Consider the following 20,927-nt stretch of genomic DNA (forward strand, 5'->3'; position numbering starts at 1 on the left):
GTAGCGCCGCAGCCCCCTCCCCGCCCCTCCCCGCCCCCGCGGGCGGCGCAGAGCGGAGCGGGCGCGGAGCGGGCGCGCAGCGCGGCGCAGCGCAGCGCAGCGCGGCGCGGCGGGCGCTATGCCTTTAACGGCGCGCGGGGCAGGCATGCCGAGCGCGTAGTGCGGGAAAGTCGAGGCGGGGTTAAAGTTCAGCTCATGGAGCGGCTCCGCGCTGGCTGCAGTTTGGCAGAGTTGGAAATGTGAAAGCAAGAAGCAGGCTCGGGGCTCCCCGCCCTCTCCACTCACTCTCCCTCTTTTTATCGTCTCCCACCCTCTCACCCCCCCTCTCCCCCTCTCTCTCCTCTCTCCCGCACACGCACACCTCCGCCCGCAGCCCCCCGCAGCAGTCATGTATTCTCCGCTCTGTCTCACGCAGGTAAGCGGCCGCGGGGCGCGATGGGGCCGCGCTGCGGGGCCGGGGCCGGGGCACGAACGCGGCCGCTTCGCCGAAACTTCAACTTTGTTGCTTTTCCCCTCTCCCCCCTTTTCCCGCACGGCCATTTGTGTCGGCACATGGCTAATGGCGCCTACTTATTAACGCCGTAATTAAGAGCCGAGGGGCTGCGGGACGCCCCCCGCACGCCGCGCCCCGCCGGGTGCTTGGTCATCCGCGATCGATGCGGCGCCGCCGCCGCTCCCCGCGCCGCTCCGCCGCGACCCCGCACCGCACCGCGGGGCTCCGGGGGGGAGGGGGATCCCCGCCGTCCCGCCGCTCTCCTCCCGCGCTCTCCCCGCGCGATTTCCGCGCGCGACCCCGCCGCGGACCCCCCGCGCGCTTCAGCGCAGGCTGCACCGTCTTCTCGCGGGGGTCGCCCCAACTCGTGCCGTGTTCCCCCCCCTTCCCGCACCGCTCCCCGCCCGTGGAGCGCCGCCCGCGCAACTTTTGCGCCCCTCGCGTGCGCGGGACGGGCGGCTCGGGCCGGGGGGGTTTCGGCCCGCGGTGCCCCCGGGGTTGCACGGCCGCACGGCGCCCCCCCACACCCCAACCCCGCGCCCTGCTGCAGGACGCTAAATTGCACACCTCCAATTAGCAGGATATAATGGTTTAACGAGGAAACGCTTTGTGGCGGGCTCCTACCCCAGATTATTTCCTCCTGCAGGAGATTTTGACTCCATTATTCTTATTAATTTAATTTGAATTTTATTTTATTTCCTATTTTTTTGCCGGCGAGAAAGCCTCTCCGGGCGCTTTCCGGCGAGAAAAGGCGACGAAACGCAGCGAGAGGGCGGGAGCCGCCAAACTTTATCCCCTTCCCTTTGCCGGGCCGCGCCCCCCCCCGGCCCCCAGTGCCTGCAGCCGTAGGGCCGGGGCTCAGGGCTGCCCCGCACACCGCAGCCCGACCTGGCACCCACGGCCCCGGCTGCCGCGGGGGCACAGCGCGTCGCCCCACGTGCGGGGCTGGCAGGGCCTGGCTGTGCCATGGGGACACGTAACCCCGGCCCACAGGATGGGGCTCTCTGTCCCGTTCCCCCCACTGCTTTATTCTTTTTTTTTTTTTTTTTCTTTTTTCTTTTTCTATTAGAAAATCTTGCATTCTTGTTGCACACTTGGAAAAGTGAGGCGAGGGCGAGAGGCCTCCCGAGGAGCTCCTTCCTTCCCTCCGCAGCCCCGTTGGGTGCTCCCTGTCAATCCCGATAAGAGTGGGGCACCCTTCTCCATGGCTTGGCTATTTTTCCCTTCAGGATTCCTATTTTTCCCTCCAGGATCGATGGGAGCTTTTATCAGTGGGAGTTTGGGAAGGGAGATTTTTTTTGTGTGCGTCTTTTTTCATTAGGGTGAAGTTTTGGTTCAGATTTAAAGGGAAAGCGGTTCAGAAAGGGAGACACAGACATCAGAGTTGGAGCGCGTCGGTTCCAGCACTGTACCTGGATGGCACCAGGTTTTGTGTCATCTGTCAGGAAAACCCCAGTGCTGTCCGGGTCTGCAGAGGATCTCGGAAGCGGTTGGGGAACATATGCCCATCTCCTAATAGATTTACAAGCAAACGGATTGTAAAAATATTCACAAGGGTTGCTGCGGCTGGCTTAGTTTCGAGAGGATCCACAGAGATACAAGTGTTTCTCAGGGCTCCTGCAGGTTACCTTGTTTCCAGGCAGTGCTGGGGCTCTGGCTGCGCCTTTCGCCCTCTCGGAGCAGAGCTGCTCAGGGCCGAGGGCTGCGGCCGCCAACTTTGGGCACCGTGCAGCACAACTTTCCTCCCTCACAGCTGCCTGCACGCAGCCCGGGGGCTCAGCACCCATCCTGCTCACACGCTATGAAAGTTTCCCTTTGGGCGAGTTTGGGGACAGGCAAAGCCCCTCTCCCTTTTGCTCCTTAAACCCTTTCTCTTTCTGCAGCCAGGCTGCGGTCAGCTCTGCACATCTGTTAGCACGCTTGCACTGACACACTTCCGAAACTTTTTTTTTTTTTTTTTTGCTATAATAATACCCCCAAAATCAATGACGGCGCTGTGCAGACCCGCTCCCCTCCCACCCCACAGTCCTGGCGCTTTGCTCTCTGTGCCACGGAGCCGGCCGAGCTGCAGGCTGTGCCGTGCCGGGGCTGCGGGTCGCTGTGTGAGCCATTAACCTCTTCTCGCCGCGCACCATTTTGAGCAGCACCCGGAGCCTGGCACGGCCGCTCACCTCCCGCTGCCTCCAACCCCTGCCTTCACACCGCCTTTTTTTTTGTTGAATTTTTTTTTTTTTTTTCCCCTGGCTCTTTTCAAGTGGTTGTTTTTTTTTTTTTAAATAGATATATATTTTTTCCTGTGTTGCCGCTCCCTCCCCGCTCAGGTTCCCGCTGTAGGAACGGGCTGCAGCGCAGGTTACAGCAGCTCGCTCTTGGATGGCGTCCAGCGTCGAGCCAAAAAAGTCCCGAGCACATGAGATCCGTCAGGACAAAGCGCTGCAGAAAGCAGAAAAGTTGCAATATTTCAGCCCCACCAAGACGTGCTCAGCGAGCGCTCTGCTCGCAGCAGTGCTCCCCGCGGTCCGGCAGCGCTCTGTGTGCACAACCAGGACCCCACAAAGGCCTTTTCCGCCCTAAGAGGAGCAGGAGGAGCAGGAGCTGGCTTTGGGGTTTTGGCAGCTCGCAGGGAGCTGCGGTCCGTCTCCTTCCCTCCCTCGTAGGAGAGACAGAGCAGCTCCGCGTGCGCCTTCGCCCACTTTGTGAATCTGCCGACTGCAAACTCTTGGCAATCTTTATTATTTTTTTTTTTCCTCCCCCCCCAAACTTTATTGAAATTTGAAACTATGATCTCTTCCATCCAGTACAAGACGGGAGAGGGAAAAAAAAAAAAAAAAAAAAAAAAAAAAAAAGGAATGCGTCAATCATCAGAGTGATTTATTTTATTTTACCTGCTTTGGTGTTAATGCTCATCCGTCGTCCTGTGGTTCCTGGGCTGGGTGGATGGCTCTGCACGTTCTGTGCTCAAAGTAAAAATGACCGCTGTGACAGCGCTATGGATTGAAGTATTTACAGCGTAAGGGCCGTCAGAATCAGTGCGGGGGAACCTTGGGGGAAGTCAGTAGGAGCTCCTGAGTTAGGGCAGCATCTGCTGATGGGTATTTCTGCTACTGAGTGCTCAAGTTCTCATCATTATTTGAAAAGAAATAGAACTTCAAATAATGTTATCAGAAGGACGTGATATTTCTGTTTTTATAATGGCATTTACAACCCGAAATGATTTGGGTCGGAAACGCTCCACGCGATCATTTCGGTACTCAAAAGTTAACTAATGTGAACCCCAGCGCTGCCCTGCGGGACGGGACAGCAACTCTCCCGTGTGCAGCAGCTGCTGTGCATCCCCGCAGGGCCCAACATGAAGCCTGGAGGCGCCCGGCCCTGCAGCCATGGGATCAGGCCCTGCAGGCAGTGGGATTGGGCCCTGTGGGCAATGGGATCGGGCCGTGCAGCAGTGGGATCGGCCCGCAGGCGCTGTGACGTGCGCTGCGCTCATTCATTTGGTGTAGGAACTGAGAGTGCGGCCCCAGCGTGGCACAGCCTGGGTCGATCCCTCTGCTGGTTTACGTGGTGTTTTTTGAGGACATTGATCTATTTCTGCATAATAGATCTATATCTGTATTTTTTTTACAAAAGTAAAGGGGTCTTTCTTGCATTTTTTCGTGGTCAGCAGAACTGTAACTGTGATTACTTTGTGCCCGGGCAGAGGGGATCTGTAGCACATCCTGGCACAGAGCAGTGTCTCTGGATGGCAAAACTAACTTTCCAAGTACGGAGTTTCTTTTTGGGTGTGTGAAAATACAGCCTGACACACACACACACACACAAAAAAAACACAAAAAAAAAAAAAAAAAAAAAAAAAAAAAATTATTGGCTTGTTTGCATGAGTTGTGCCAAGCTTTTCTATCACTGCGCTTTTCAGTTTTTTGGGTCTCCTTTCAGTTTATCAAAACTCTTTGGAATCTTAACATGCCGCAATGTCAGATTAAAATTTTAATTTTTTTTTTTTAATGGACTGTAATCCTCACCTTTTTTTTTTTTTTTTAATACTATTTGGTGTTTTTTAAGATTTCAGCTGGGCGGCCGCGGCGCTCCGTCCTCCAAGCAGAGCACCGCCGCCGTGTTCGCACGCACGGCTCCACTTGCGCGTTACTGTACAGCGCGCTGCCATTTCCAAGTTATCTTTGGGAAAGTTTCGCTATACTTCAGACTTCCCCACACAAACAGGGATTGGCATCCGAGCGTTCCGAATTTGCCAAATTGGCGGGCACACGCTGGCGACGCCGCAAGCAGCGGGGTCAGGGAGGGAGCAGAGGGAGATACGCGCTGCGAGCGGCCGAGTCCCCGCACCCAGCCGGCCCCGTGCCTTTAACTCCTTCTGCCCTTTTCTCCACCAAACTGGGGCTGGGGGCCCGATCCTGGCCCCGCTTCTCCTTTCAGGGGGTCGGGGCCGCTCGGCTCTTTTCGGGCCTCGCTGTGCTTTGCGTGACACCGACGCTTCTCTGTGACTTTTTCAGGATGAATTTCATCCCTTCATCGAAGCACTTCTGCCTCACGTCCGAGCGTTTGCGTACACATGGTTCAACCTGCAAGCCCGAAAGAGAAAATACTTCAAAAAACATGAGAAACGCATGTCAAAAGAGGAAGAGAGGGCCGTGAAGGACGAACTCTTAAGTGAAAAACCCGAGGTAAAGCAGAAATGGGCGTCCAGACTTCTGGCAAAGCTTCGGAAAGATATCAGGCCTGAATTTCGGGAGGATTTTGTTCTCACAGTCACAGGAAAAAAGCCTCCGTGTTGCGTCCTTTCCAATCCAGACCAGAAGGGCAAGATGAGAAGAATTGACTGCCTTCGCCAGGCAGATAAGGTCTGGAGGTTGGACCTCGTTATGGTGATTTTATTTAAAGGTATTCCGCTCGAAAGTACTGATGGCGAGCGCCTTGTAAAGTCCCCACAGTGCTCTAACCCCGGGCTGTGCGTACAGCCCCACCATATAGGAGTTTCTGTTAAGGAACTCGATTTATATTTGGCATACTTTGTGCACGCCGCAGGTAAGTGCCTTTCTATACCACTTCTCCACCTCGCGCGTCTGCGTCCCGGCGGGTTTGGTGCGGGCGGGAGGGAGCGCGGCCCCAAATCTGCCCTTCTTCACCGGGCACAGCTCTTGTTTTCCTGGGGTTAATGGCAGTTTGGTGTTTGGGGCACTTTGCTCAGGTATTATCCAGGCTTCTTTTATTTTTCTATTTTTTTTTGTGCGGTGGAGGGAACGCGGGGAGAATTCCCAATTTTTTTTATTTTTTTTTTGATGTTTTACTTCTAAAATTAACTTTGTGCCTGTTATGCATGAAGCGATTGTAGAGGGTTGGGATATCCGAGGACAGGGCTACCAGGCATCCTCACCTGGAGAGATGGGAAAGGGAGAGGAGCCCCAGTTGGCAGCTGGAAGGTGCAGATAACAAATGTGAGGTTGTCATTTTGGGTAAAAAATTGGGGAATTGAGGCCAAACCTTTTATTTAAAAAAAAGACAACCTTAAAACATCGCAGTCTATACACAAAGAATTTGGTCTGTTCTTGAAACGAATTCTTCATTGAATAATACTGCGCCTGGGGAGGGCTGAACTGTTTTTATATGTGATGAAATGGGAAATGCAGGGGTCCCGCACCTGCCTGGGGTTGCCTCAATGTGTGAGAGGGTGAGCAGAGGGCTGGGGTGGAAAATAACATGGCATCGTGTCTCTGATGGGCAATTGTGCTGCAGAAAGACGTGAGCAAGTGCAGTGCTGGGCCCTGGTCGTCCGATACACGATGTAGAGGGGATGTGTGTAGGGTGGATATAGGACATGCAGGTTGGCCTGGCTTCAGGCTGGCCTGCAAGTGGAGGGGCTGGGCAGGCAGAGAGAGCAGGGGGCGAGGGCGGGATCATACCCATGCGGACCCCGTATATATAAATATATAGGAAACATAGCAAATTGCAGCACTGGGAGTTGGTGTTTCCAACACCACGTTGTTTTGGAGGGGTGCGTAGGAACTTTTGGCCATTCCAAATTCTCCTGCCATGCCCTTGCAATGCAGCCCACATTGGGGCTGACTGTGTGGCCCTCCTCATGCCATCCCCACAACCAGCACCCAGCCCTGCAGCATGATTGAATCACGCTCACCTTCCCGCCGCCCAAAGGCTGTATTTGCTCTGTGCTTTGTTATGTGGCATGGAGCAGGGATTACCGTCTGCTGTGAACTGAGCAGAGAACAGGGCCAGGGCTCTGCCCCAGGCTTTTAGGTTTTTTTAGGATGCTGAATACTGGTCCCTATTGCATTTCCTAAGCGCAGAGTGGCCTTCTGCGCAGGGCGAGGGTTGCCAGCAGAAAGCAGAGGCTGGGTTCAGCCCGCAGGGAGGATCACAGGGACACAGGATGGGGAGAAAAGGGGAAATCCAGGCTTGGGTGCTGCAAGGGGCCAGAGGTTCTCTTCCTGCTGCAGCAGCCAGGCAAGAGACGCCGTAGAAGTTCAATATTGTGATTAGGGATATAACATCTTATCAGCGTGCTGCTGGCAAACACTACCCTTGATAGCAAACTGATGTGTTTCTACGCTCATCATCAACGGGCAGCGGCCTCACTGATTGTTGGAGCTGCTTGCTGTAGATCGTTGGTGCAGAGCTTGGGACCTCAGTGCTGTGGATTCGCAGGGTCTGTCTGCAGTGAGCAGTGGGTGCACACCGCGCCGTGGTTCCGGCTGCAGCACGCTGTGCTCGTTGTGCTGCGGGTTTGCTGCTGCACCGCCACGGGGACAAAGTGATGCTTAGGATGGATCGCGGGTCGGGTGTCCCCTGTGTCGCTGCACAGAGGTGTGCTGGAAGCTCTCTACCTTTTTTTTCCCCTTTTTTCCTCTCTTTTTTTCACCCCTCCGAGGTATCCCAGCAGTCTTTGTTGCACCTGAACATTGGCCAAGTTGCCAGCCATTGGTTCCCGCAGACCCGCAGTAATGGCAGCTTGTGCCATGTGCGCAACAGGAATGGTACAAAAGGAAAATATTAAGGGTCCTTTGTCTGTAGCTCCATCAGGGCCGCCTCCAGCAATGTATGGACCGGGTAGCTCTGGGGAGGAAGGTGCCAGCACTGATACTAGGTAGGCCGGTCAACTTACATATAGCGGATTTGACAAGCATCTGCTATAGTACAGAAGATTTGTAAACACTAAACAATGTTTTTACCTCCTTAAAAGTTTTGAGAAGTTGCCAGTATTGGCAGGAGGCACAGACTCTGAAACGTGCTTGGAGATATGTGCCAAAACCATTGTGACCTTTTCACCCGTAGTGCTTTTTCTTCTCTCTCTCTCTCTTTTTTTTTTTAACTCTTCTTTTTTTTGAGGGAGCGTTCCCTTCCAAGATGCCTTATTCGAGATGACTTCAGCAGCGAGATGTCCCTCTCCTTCTAAACGTGCACCATAATTATTGCTTTGAATCCACGCTTTTTCTTCAGTAGGCACTATCATCTGTAGGAGAACACATGTGCTCAGATTTAAATAGTGCTTCTCACAAAGCTACTGAAATCAATTATTCCCTTTAAGAACTGGCTAGAAAGAGAAAACAAAAATATGCAAATACACAAACGATGTGTCTTTTTCATTAAAAAAAAAAGGAAAGGAGAGGAAAGGAAGAACGGTGTTCTGTGAATTAGAGGTTGACCAAAAATGTATTGAAATTTAGAGTATTGCTCTCTGTTTGCAGTTTCTAATCTGCTTAACTAAAAGCAGGTGGCATTTTCATACCCTAAACTTGGGTTTGCTTTTTAGTTTTCCCTTATTCTGCACTTGTATCAAATGACAAGTTGGAAACCATTGTGGCAAACCGTTTTCTTTGTGGGAGTCAAACAGTAAAGCTAATTTATGGCCAGTCCTTTACCAGATGATCTGTATCAGAATCTGCAATATACTAGGCACGTGGCAAGGTCACAATTTAAGTTGTTAAGGTCACAACCTTAGCCACCAGGCATTTGACCTTTTAGATAAAGTTAACCTTTGTTCATTAGTAGGCACTCAACCGAGAACTTTCAGGAGTTTTTTACTGCTTTGGAGTTCCTTCTGCTAATGTGATCAGATTGGAGGAAAGGCTCGCCATGGAAGTAGTTAAATTCTGTGCAAGGTCCCAGTTCTGCAGGCTCTGGCAGTGGGCAGGGCTGGATGCCGGGCCGGGGAGCGACGCTGCGATGCCCGATTCTGGCTTTTTTGGAGGGCTGCCGTCACTGTCCCAGGCAAGTTGTGCTAGCCAGGTGGTTCTGGGGGAGAAAAGCTTTCGGTCTTTTGGAAGGACATTTAAAAATCTGAAATTTAAGGAAAAGCTGGAGATGGCTGTTTATTTCAATGAGCTATTTTTTCTGCTTCTCTTAATGTTTAAAATAAGAGCCAGAGAAAATGCAAAAAGTCAGCATTATTTCCGCAACTGCAAGAATTCACTGAGGGTCTAAATGCAGTCTGTGGCCATTGCCTGGGCAGCAGTGTATGGCACACGACCTTGAACTTTAGGTGGACCCATTGGCAGATTTAAAACATTTCTACTTGGAGCACTGCAGAGAGGCCCCAGTCAGAATAAGGCAGAGCCTGGCGAATAAAGCAAGGGGCTGCAGATAGCCGAAATGCTGCGGAGGTATCGCTTAGCTCCAAGTCTGAGAGGTACAGCCCGCTTTGCACCGTGATCCTTTAGTACAATTGTTATTGATTGTTGCTGCATTAATCCCGCTAATAGCCGCGGCCGGCCGGCGGTGCGGCGGTGCGAGAGGTGCTCTGACAATGCCGTGCATCACGGAAAGAGCTGCCGCAGCATCTCCAGCTCTGCAAAAGTCTGGCGTTTGGCTGTGCAAAGTATTGCTGGCTCCTATAGGACGCACACCATATTGTTTACTTAATTATGCCGTGGCGAAGGCTCGTATTTAATTATTTAGACGACTTCCCCGCTTTGCTGTGATACCACGTTTATTATTTAATTTAAAATCAAAAGGGCCGCGCTACTGTTAGTATTTGATGCATTTTACTTTTGTTTTGGCTACGTTATTGTCATTCCTCCGTACAGTAATCCAGATCGCCGTGATATGCAGATTGGCCAGATGGTCATGTTAACAGATTGAGAACCCACTTCCCACTGCTAAAGAGCAGGTGTAAGATCAGTGGGTTTTTTTTTTTCCCTTTCCTCCCAAGTTTCAACCAAAATGCTCTTTAGACAGCTCATAACGGTAGTTAAAAAGAGGCACATTTCAAATGGTGTTTGTTCTGTGAAGATAATATGTAATAGACATGTCGTTTTTACATGTATCTGAAGACTTTTAAAGCATCCGTGACATTTCATCTGCATATAAGGCTTTTGAAAACCTAATTCCAATACACGGTTGTTCCAGCGTGCGTCAAAACCAGTCTTTAAAGTTTTGTTTGTGATGTTAATAGACCCTGTGCCTTTCTGCAGAACATGGGGCTTATTGCATTGACTCTTACCAAGCCGCTCAGCCAGCCTTGCAGCCGGTGTCGCGGTGTGCTGGGCTCCCTGTGCACGGCCAGGGGAGATCTGGGGACTCACTGTGTGTTTTTTTCATTTCCATCAGTTTTGGCCGTTCAGTGACATGTATACGTTCGAAGAAAAAAAAGTGAAATGAAGTCCTCTCGTAGTATTTCTGCGCTCGAGGAAGAACAGGAGAAGGCAGATTTTGCATTACTTTAGGCTGGTGAAATGTCCCTGTACGGCAGCAGTGCTGGAAGGCTGCGTGTGTGTCCCACGTGGAAGTGGCTGAGGGCAGCCCCAGCTCCCAAACACGGCCGCGCAGCAATCCCACACCCTGCGTGGCACAGAAAGATATCTCCATCTATCGGCGCTTTCTGTTTTGGGGCACGGGGCGGGCAATTGTGCTGGGCAGGAGGTGACAGGAGCAGGATTTAGGTCGGGACAACTGCGCTCCCCGTGCTGCTGTAACCGAGCCGGTGAGTATTTGTGATAATGCGGACACTAAGTGGTGCGGCACTCGGGACGGCCTGCTCTGTCCCAAAGCCCTGGCAGGAGTTCAGTCATGTGGTTTAGCTTTCCCCTTTCTCCAACAACAACAACAGCAACAACAAATAAACACTGGGCGAAGGCGTGTGCGATCTGCTCAGGATGTTTTCCAGGTGATGGGGCAGGCTGCCGTTTCCATGCCTTCCTGCCCGGAGATGCGGGCTGGGAGCTGGCCTTGGCCAGAGAGCAGCGAGCTTTGTGTGCTGGTGAGAGCGTTACCCAACGCTGCTGGCTTGTCTACAAGCGACTGCACTTTTATATTTCCCTTCTTTTCCACCCAATGATGAATAGCATTAATTTAGATCTATTTAAGGCGAGTGTGGGAGAAACCACAATCTTTGTTGTGGTCACTGCTGTACACAGCAGGGCTGAATGTTTCTCTTGGTTGAGGCCTCAAAGCTGAATCTGGAGAACCCAAAACATCATGTCAGCTTTTCAAACCCTTGAAAGAGACAGTGGAATCCTAATTGTTCATAAAACCCGCTATTTATTATTACGATTCTGTATTTTCAGTCTTTCTCTCCATTCGGATGTAAAGGAAAGGGCATCCCTTGCCTCGCTCCCCCTCCCCTCAGTGCTTCCCCTCGGTGTCCCAGCACAGCCCCCGGTCCCAGCCCTGCTCCAAGGACGGTGCACCCACAACGCTGCCTGGGGCTCTCGGGGGCCATCCCTGCTGGGGCTGCTGCTCCTGGGCCGTCCTCACCCGGTGCTGCCCCCGCACTGCACGGCCCGGCGCAGGCAGGAGCTTGAGCCGCAGATTGAATTACAGGCTGTAAATTCAGGGCAAATTATTTTAGCTTCCTAACAGCAGCCGACCCTGCGTGTTTCCTCACGGCGGTGAGGACTCTGGGTAGAGAAGAGCTGTTGGTAGGACTGTGTGGATTCATTTTTTTCCATCCGTGCGGCGTTCTTCTCTTCATCTGTTACATCTGTGGTGATTGTCGGTTAATGGTAGCCACCAAAAAGACAGCTCCATACCCACGATAAACAGGGGAGCTTTGTCCAAGCCAGTCTTTCTGGGGGAGCATTCTGTGCCCTGTTCTGACAGCCCGGTGGGTCGCTCACGGCAGCGCAGTCCCACTGGAAGAGATATTTACACATCCTGGGGAAGTGCTTCTGTGCTCCACGCTGGTGCCCTGGCGTGTGCTGGCTGGGTGAGCTCAGCCCCGCTGGAGGCCTGGCAGGACGACATGGCCACCGCAAGGTGGGCTCGTGCCCGCGGGGTGCGCAGGGCCCTCCATTTTGTGTGCCAGCCTTGGGCATGCGAGTGCAAAATGGAGAATGGAGCGGCTCACTGTGTTTCCGTTGGTCTGGCTTTGCCCGCAGATTGGGGAAGGTTGGCCGGGGCTGGCCTGCTCACCGAGGAGCTGATGGAAACCTTCCATTTTGGGGAAAAAATTGCCAACGATTGGCTCTTTTTATTGCTGGGTCCGTCCTGCGCGCTCACGCCTCTGAAGGCAGCAGGCAGGCAGCTCGCTCGCTCCCCTGCATTTACGAAGAGCGCCCGTAGCCAGGCGTGAGCCGATGCTGCCCTGATGGCACTCAGGCCCTGAAACAAGGCTGGGGGGTCTGCAGGGTGTCCATCAATGTGTTCCTCCTGGGTGCCGCGCTCCTCCACGTCCCACGTGTCCAGCTCAGCATTCCCGCTTCCCCCGTGGGCTTCGGAGCACATCCGTGCTGTTGGATGAGAGATAAAATCGAGACGGGTTTAATGACATGCTATTCTGAAAGTTTCCTGGACTTCATTGTTCATAACTTGGACCCGGATCGGGTTATTTACACATGAGGATTAAAAAGCTGCAAACTACTGTGTGATTTTGGGGCTGAAAGCAATTAGCATATGTGGGCAGGAGGATACACGGCATGTCTGCGTTCCTTTAAAATATAAATCACCCTTATTTAATTACGTTTTGAGAGGGCAGATTTAGGATATACTGCAAAATGCATTACCTATTATACCAACATGATAATCTTATTAACCTTGCTTTCTACTTTTTAATTTTATTGTGCACCCTGCATAACTCTTATGATATCAAAAATAATTACTTGAAGAATACATGATGTCAGAGGTCCGATATGACATTTATCTTCGCAAGTGAGGAGACGGCTATCTTGTGCATTGCATAACAGCATGGCAGGCATCAGACAGGGCCGCATGGGGGAGAGGAGGTGAAGAGGAGTATCGTCAGACGTTAATGTATATGCATGCATTTGCAGCTTGTGTTATAGCCAAGGGTTAGCTCGACCAAACTTGCTGAAATTTAGCATCATCGGGCCTCCCTACGCTCCTTGCAGTGTAAAGCCTGAATGTCATACTTGCATTTGCAACACAACGCTTTTAGGTGAGCCAGTATTTCAGGGCAGCTCCATGCATTCAGCTCTGATCCACCCAGTTGGATTCGCTGCTAAAACCTGCTCCTTCCATACCGTTCCGACCAAGGGCAGTGCCTACCTCTCCCTTTCTCTGTCCTTCTCTCCTAATGTGTGATATGTGTTGATATTTTCCCCTTATTTCGTGAGGGAATGGGTGAGGGTGATGGGTAAGGGAAAACAAATGCCATAATAATATCCCTTTTCAGAAGAATATAGTTTAATTTTGTGTGTGCGTGCAGCAGCTGCCATTGGCAAGCTGTCGTCTTTGTTGCCATGGGCTTTTTTTTTGCATGCGTGCCAGAACATGATTGGATGTTTCAGCATGTTCATGTTTTGGGGTGAGATATATCTGTAGTGAATCACAAAACTGTCATTGGACTGGGGGGTTTCCAAGGCAGGGTCAATCAGCCAGGTGAGCTGATAGTGCCTGGTTGCTATCTGCTCAGGTCAGCGGTACAAAACCTACTGGTTTTTCAATGATGCAAAAAGGTCACTCAAAACCATCACCGTGTGAAGGGTTTGTGCACAGGAGGATGCGTCATGGAGGTTTCCTCCAGTGGGGCACCCAATGGTGGAAAAGCCAGCGGTGTCATCTGGGGTACCAGCAGTGCCTTTGTCCTGCCCATCTCACCTGCTTGGTGCTGGCAACCCATTCTGGCCGGCACTGTGGTACGTTGCGTGCCTGGCTGGTGGCACTGGTGGCTTTGTGTACCCAGCGACCCCACCCAGCAATGCGCAGTCCTGCTGCAGGCTCAGGGACTCACTGTGCTTTCCATGGGACATAAAACCAATGCTGCGCTGTCTGCAAGAGCTGCGGGTTGCAGCAAATCCTCCTGACCCTGCCACCGCGGCACTGCGCCGTGACCGCAGAGGTGTAGCTATTATTCCTGCTCTTTGGTTTCATCCATTTGTCATATTAATAACATGACTCATAGCATTAGCAGCTAAACAAGAGCGAAACCATCTCTACACCATCCTCTGGGGTGCACGTATCCCTTCTGGTCCCAGCCCTCGCCACCTCATGTTAAGGTACTTGGGAGTGATGCCTGCAGCATCATCCCTATGTGCACAATGCATTGGCAAGCTCAGGAGAAATATCTAATCAGAAAGCATGTCAGTACAGCACCCAGGCCTGGAGCAGTCCTACCTGCAGCCCTGGGCAGCAGGGAAGTTTGCAGGGCACGTGCAGGTGGTGTGCAGCCTGTCGGATGGAGGCTGCGGGACGGAGTGCTGAGCACGGAGTGGGGTGTTGAGACAGCTTTATTCATGTTGTGTTTTTCTGCGCCTACGGATTTAGTCTTGTGTGTGAGGTACAGATAATGAGCTGCATGAGCTTTGCAATAAACAGCACGTCTGGTTAAATTACCGTTGGAATATTTTGGTGTTTAAAGGCAGTACATGTGTTACAAAATACCTTGTAATGCACTGAGAGAGCAAAGTGAACCCCTGTAAAGGTATCAAAGGCAAGTAAGGTAGTTGCTACATTTATTGTCAAGATAAACGCCAACTGGAGATTTTAATACCGAAGTACATTGTCAATCAGATTTCATCCTAAGGATATTCACTGAAATTCTTGTCTGATTGTTTTACCCAGTACGGCTTTAATTTGATATGGAAGGAAACAGCCAAATCTCCGACTGATGCTGGAAACTTAGGGTAAAATTTAAATTTAATTCAGTTCTTTTTTCTTTCTTTTCTTTTTTTTTTTTTTTTTTTTTTTAAGGCGAAGTAGTTTCAAGTAAATTAGAAGAATGAATTCTTTGTAGCAGGATGCTTTTCTAAAGCACAGCTATTGTAGTGATCTCTTTTAGGCAGAGATAGCCACTGCAATGCTCGCATTGTGTAGTGACAAGGACTTTTCCTGACGCAATGAGGACTTCATTAAAAATAGCCAACGGACCTATTTACATCTGTTACTGTGTTCAAAAGTAAAAAGTAGTTGTTGCATAGCGATAAAGTAAATCCCAAACTGTTTTGTTTTAAAGCTCCACAAATGGCTTGTGTTGTAGGGAGGACTGGCATGACCAGCGGCCGCAGCCTTGTGAGTGTGGGTTGTGTCTTGTGCAGCAGCCGAGGGGCAGTCAGGCAAGGAGCGGGGTTTTGTGGTCAGGGTGGTGTTGCTTTGTTCCTGTAGAGGACCTCAGCTTCAGCTCTGGTCCAGCTTACTCCTAGGTAGGTGCAGCTACAAACACCCGCTGTGAAGCTCAGTGCTGTGCGGGGATGGACACACACATCTCTGAGCTGTCTGCTCTTTCCAGTATGGGTACATGAGTGGGATGGAGAGGCACTGTTTCTTTTTCTGGTCAAAAGCTAGAACTCAAAATCATGATATTTTGAGTGCAGACCAGTTGTCTTCCATGTCATACTTTTTTTAGTAATAAGCTCTTGTATGAAAAAGGGAGGTTTTATGCCCAGGGCATGAAGCCACAGGAGAACGGCATGAGAAGGGTCCATGTCCCATCTCGGCTCTCTATGCTCATACCAGTGAGGAGCTCCTTGTGGGCTCGTTGCCCCTGCCAAGACCTCTGTGTGTGCAGGGCAGGGCTGGGACTGAAGGACACTGCGCTGCGTGGTGTGGGGCAGGATCCCCATGGCAAGAGTAGCAGTGGGGAGTTTCCTGGGTGAGGCTGGCTGCAGGCAGGGTGCTCCATGTCCTCCCAGTGTAGTTAGGGGGCTGCCAGCATCCCCAGGGCAGAGTGAAAAGAGTGGGAGCTGAAAAAGAAAATGGGATGGGTTTGTTCATACAATTCTGCAACACTGGGCAGCAGCGCCTTTGAGTGGATAAGTCTGCTTTGAGAGCCTTGAGAAACTTACTCTGGTCATACAAGCAGTGTTTAACATTAATACTGTTTCCTCAGTAAAAGGGATGATGATTTCTCGGCCGCCACACTCGTGTTTCTGCTCAGCCTTCGTCTGCCTTAGCAACTTTTGTAGGGAACTTTTCAGCTCCACGATGGATGCTAGGAGCCACCGGCGCGGTTCTAGGACGGAGCAGTGGGCACGAAGGCTTTTAACATCGTGATTGCCTTCCTCTGCTGATTGCTGTGATGACCTGTTTGTTTGGATTATATCTCTTTTTTTTTTTTTTTTTTTTTTTTTTAAAGAAAACAAAGGAAGTACAGTGCTGTGCACAGAACAGTTATTAAAAACAGTTGGGAAGCATATAAAAGGTACTGTTTGTGTGAGAAACGGGACAGCTGTGGTGGTCTATTGGGAAAGTGTGTACAGATGGTGGTAGGGAGGGGAATGATGACTACATGGCTGATAAATGAAATACAAAAAAGCATTAAATTGGTGATCTTTTTAAAGAGTACATTTTTGGTTAGCATTTTTGGTGCATCATTAGGGCTCTTTGTCTGCCTCTTATTTAGCCAGGAAGTGCGACCATCTTCACGCATTTGCAGCTCTCATTTTGTTTACAAATAAGGAGTCCGTTTAATAAATTACATACCATGGAATTATTAAAGAACATAATGAAGCGCAGGGTTTTCACAATGTTGGGCAAGATGTGGGATCATCCCAAAGACCCCACAGTGCCACGAACACTGTTGGGCATGAATTAGTTATGGTCGCACATGGGATTTCCTGGAGCCTACCCGGATTTCTTTGTTTTGAGAGAAGTGGGAGCAGCAGTGTGCGCGAGGCCTCGGCGCTCCCAACCTCACACCAGGGCACAGCAGTGCACGCTTTGCCTTCATTTTACAATGCTGGTGAGCCCTGAAGGTGATGGCAATGCAACGATTGGGGTCCTTAAGCGGATCTGTAAAAGATGTCCCTTTTCCTGTGAGCACCAGGGAGGTGCTGGCTATGGGCACAGCTAGGCAGGCTACCAGCTCCTGCTCTCCCTCTTTGGGAACACACTCGCAGTTTCACTTCACCTCTTGCTGCTCATGCAGCACGCTGACAAATTCAAAGCAGTGGGGTCTGGAGGGTGGCAAAGAGGTGGCGGTGGGCAGAGCACCAGGGGCTGCAAAACGGGGGCTCAGGAAATCTCCATAAGAGGAACATACCCAGAGGGAGTTTTTCCAAAGCCTTGTTGGCTGCAGGTTCATTTATGCTCTGAATTTTGTTGATTTAAAAACCATCCACAGGTTTAATACCACTACTTTGGGGATTGTTAGCTTTCCTGACATTCTATCACAGACACATCTTGTTGCCTGGCTTGATGAATGACATGTTTCAGTGTGGCTTTTTTGGGGCCAAGTAAATTTTCTCTTGCATTTTCTTGAAATGTAGGGGGGGAAAAAAAAAAAAAAAGATTTAAAAAGGTTTAATGTGAAGAAAATGTATGACAACTTGATAGATTGCTTGGGACTTCAGTGCAGTAATTGTACAAAGTAGGTTGGGATTTTATTTTACAGATGCAACGTATTAAGAAGAACAATAGACAAAGAGATGTAGAGCATAGGGCTGAAGAGACCATCTTGGCCAACCTCTGCAAATTTGTTCCGTATTGTGATTATTTAATAGCACAAAAATATGTTTATTGTAGTAACCCTGCACGTTTTCTTAGCTGATCAGATGTGGAGTTATGTTTTCTTTCATACACCTTGCCCGTAAATATACCTCTTTAAAACAGAACAGACTGTTTCATGGCAAAGGGCAGATTCAGCAGTACCTGGGCAAATGCCTCGAGCCGATTCCTTCCAATACATGTTTTGTTTCTCGACAGTATGACCTCATCCACTTCTGTAGCTTCCCTAGGTGCAGAAGTCCAGGAGGCCTCGCTGGGGCTGTGCCCATGGGTCACACACAGACAGGAGAAGCAGGTCACTGCCATCAGTGCTACGTCCTGATGGTCCCAGCCCAAAGCTGGCCTTGCAAATGGCCGCCCGCAGAGCAGCCTCCTCAGCCACAGATGGGAACGTTCCGCATTTTTTCCGCTGTAGGTCCTGCTGAGGACCCCCAGCATCCCTTCGAGCTGCCCCATCCCCTTTGCTGGCCCCAGCGGTGCTGTGCCCATGAGCAGCCGACAGGAAGACAACGATTAAAAGTAGAAAGCTGCTAAGCGGTCAGGTTTTTATTATGCTTTAGTGTTTTGTTTAAGTCTGTTCTTAATTGGTTGATTAATGTAAGCAAAGTCCTTCTCTCCCCCACCATCTCTACAGATGGCAAATGGTAGGTCCCAACTGTCATTGTGAGCAAGAAAGGTTATGGTTCAAAGTCAGAGATACAGAGATACCACCATAATCAATCATAGGAACTTGTCTGGCTGTGCCCGGCCAGGCAAAAGTTAGGCCTGGTAGTGATTTTTCCTCCAAACCCACTGGGGGGAATTTCTGTTCCTTGAAATGGGTTTTGGGGAGACCCATTACCACGGGCATCCCACTGCCTTGTCCATTGGGTCAGCACACACAGCTCAGCACAGTGCTGACTGCCTTCCCCTGTCGTGTCCTCCATGCTGGCGGGGCCGGGGCAGCGGGAGCTCCTGTGCACAGCTCCATGGGCTCAGAACATCAGCCCAGAAGGAATCAGAGCCCAACGTCTGCTTTAACAAAATACCTTTAAATACGTCCCTTTTAATTTTTTTTTTTTTTTTTTTTTTTTAGTCTAAAAGGATGATTTGTGAAGGCTAACTTCCTTCTCAGGATGAAGCTTAGAATTATGTTTCTGGTATTGATCCATAAAGAGGATTTGCATTTTATTCATACTATAAAAGTGCTTTTAATGGAGACATCGCGGTAATTGAATTTATACTGTGTGTAACTATCGAAGTATCTTTTTAATTATTTTATGTTATGTAATACAATAACTAAATCTAAAGCCTGTGAAAGGGGATGGCTGTACCCTGTCCTTAAGAGTAACATATATAGCTTTTAATATTCTCGCAGTGGAATGCAGTTAAGGACATTCTTTATTTGAAAAAAAAAAAAAAAAAAGAGAGGGGGCAGCGAGAGAGGAGAAAGATTTCATTACATTCAGCACAGTATGAGACTAAGTCAAAGTAGTTTTGCTAATTAAATTCAATTGCCATCCATTAGACCAATGGAATGAGATGAATCTACCATATAGCTGACACAGCACAGGTATGCAATTTGGCTAAATGGCCATTTCTGAGCTGCAGCCCGCGCTTCTCCACTCGCTCATTTTTTGAGACTCACAATTTCTGCTCAGAAAGAAGCAGAGCAGTGCCCGCTGCCTCTCGTAGGCACGGACGGTCTCGGAGACTGAGCAGGAGCTGCTCAGCAGTTTGGGAATGTGCTGTGGGAAGCTTTGAAGGCCTGCAGCCAGTAGGGATTCTTTTCCCTGCGTTCGTTTGTGGAATTTCCCTTCTCTGCTCATCCAGCCACATTTGTGAGGCTGCCGGCAAAGGGCTCCTTGTGTTTCACTTAGGAACCCAAAGGAGCAGTCCCCTCTCGGTCTATGAGTTACCAAAAATGACTTGAAATGCAGTTAGCAGGCTAAGTTTGCCCGTGCCTTGGCATAATGTACTGCTTTGGGAGACTTTGTACGACAGACTGAGACGACTCCTACCCTGGTGAAATGACAAGAATACCACTCAAGCATTGGCCGAGACAAAACTTTGACAGCCAGCAAGCCTGTAATGCTGCTGAGTGCACAGATTTACACTTCCTGCCAAGATTAAAACGGGCTAAACCCAAAAAGGGTATTAGGGATTGTCGCTTTAGGAAGAAATAACACATTAGTACGTTGTGCTGGTGCGAGAGCTGCGATGATCCTTGGAACGCTTCTGCTTCTTGGGATCTTACAAGTTGGTGTGCTGTGGTCAGCGTGGTCAGGAGTGAGGTGGACTTGCAGTACAGGAAAATAAGCGCAGCTCCTCCAGGCACACCTACAGGGCGAAATATCTGGTACCTCCCCTCCTGTGCTGCAGGTCCAGTTCCAGTCCTGCCTCTCGTTGGACAAAACCTCAGCACAGTCTGGGGGGTTTGGTGCGAACAAATAGTCCGGGTCTGCCCACGAACCTCCCTTTCTGATTCCGATCATCCTGATCTTCCTATAGTTAGTGAAAGGGAAAAGAGAGAAGTTGGGCTGAAAAAAGGCCCATCGAGAAGTATTCCTGTAAGCCACTTTCCCAACATGGTATCCTTACATCTTCTGAGCACAACGGGTTATGCTATTTATGATAAATCTTTGGGGCTGGGGTATTTGCTCCATAGAATCCAGACGAATAAATGTGAAGAAAGGATCCTGCTTTAAAAGAAGGAAACAATTAAACCTCCTACTTTGTTATTTACAGTAACTACCTTTTTTTAACAATTGTAGAAGTTCAAATGAAAGTAGCAGTGTGAAGAGGGAAATGTGGGAACTTTCATTTGTCGAGACTTTGCATTTCTTCTGCTTTATAGCCATCAGAAAAGAGATTGTTGTGCATTCTATTAAATACTGCCAGTATGATTAATTTAAAGGGTTACATTTTATTGAACCCTGGTGTAGATGTTCTTTGTCAACTCACATTCACTGCTAGTTAGAGTGTGTGTCGCATTTATCAAAACTTTCTGGAGCCCCTCTCACCTCATTAGCATGTGAATCTCTATTGAGCAGTTAATGTCCGTTACAGCGAGAGTGCTCAATTCTTGTTTTCAATAAGCCAGTTGTAAAATGTCAGACTGTCACTTACAATATAAAAAAGCAAAAATGATGGTATTTGTAAAAATGTTATCACCTCATAAAAACAAATTGTAAAGACATGAAAGTGATCTTGGTATGCTTTGCTTTCAGAAGTGAGTTAGTACAGCTGCTTTAAATACCAGTTGTCTGGATTCCCACACTTTCCTACCAATGGAGAGGTTTACACAAGCATAATTTAAGTTACAATTACCCTAATTAACATCTCATTTGCATAAATTGTTGAAGTCAAAACAACAAAGAATTGCTTAAGAAGCTTAACCCTATTTGTCCAAAATAAAGAGATGAGTTTTCACTTTGCAATCAAAATTGGCAGGTTCATTATGCCCAAACTCAGATACAAACTGAAGTTATACTATTAATTAATACTTCACATGTTTATGATCGGGCTGCCTGCTCTTCTCTGTGCAAGGGTTCAGAACATCCTCTTCCTGGTACTGGGGCTGTCAGGT

The 20,927-nt window shown here is 49.6% G+C and overlaps 1 protein-coding gene across 11 annotated transcripts in view; it reads left to right on the forward strand.

Moving 5' to 3' along the window:
• Positions 1-305: 305 nt before the first annotated feature.
• The window catches only part of NFIA (nuclear factor I A), a 232,346-nt gene continuing 211,724 nt past the window's right edge, over positions 306-20,927 (forward strand). For all 11 annotated transcript variants that reach the window (XR_006168994.1, XM_042819914.1, XM_042819915.1 and 8 more), the window contains exons 1-2: positions 306-415; positions 5,002-5,533. Coding sequence is in view for 10 of the 11 variants with exons in the window: in XM_042819914.1 (XP_042675848.1) it covers positions 389-415; positions 5,002-5,533 (559 nt within the window). In the remaining variant the exon portion in view is untranslated. The remainder of the gene's footprint in view (positions 416-5,001; positions 5,534-20,927) is intronic.

The sequence above is a fragment of the Centrocercus urophasianus genome, unplaced genomic scaffold, assembly GCF_019232065.1.
Source record: "Centrocercus urophasianus isolate 14NV4802_14NV808 unplaced genomic scaffold, USGS_Curo_1.0 seq_18, whole genome shotgun sequence".
NCBI classification, from domain to species: domain Eukaryota; kingdom Metazoa; phylum Chordata; class Aves; order Galliformes; family Phasianidae; genus Centrocercus; species Centrocercus urophasianus.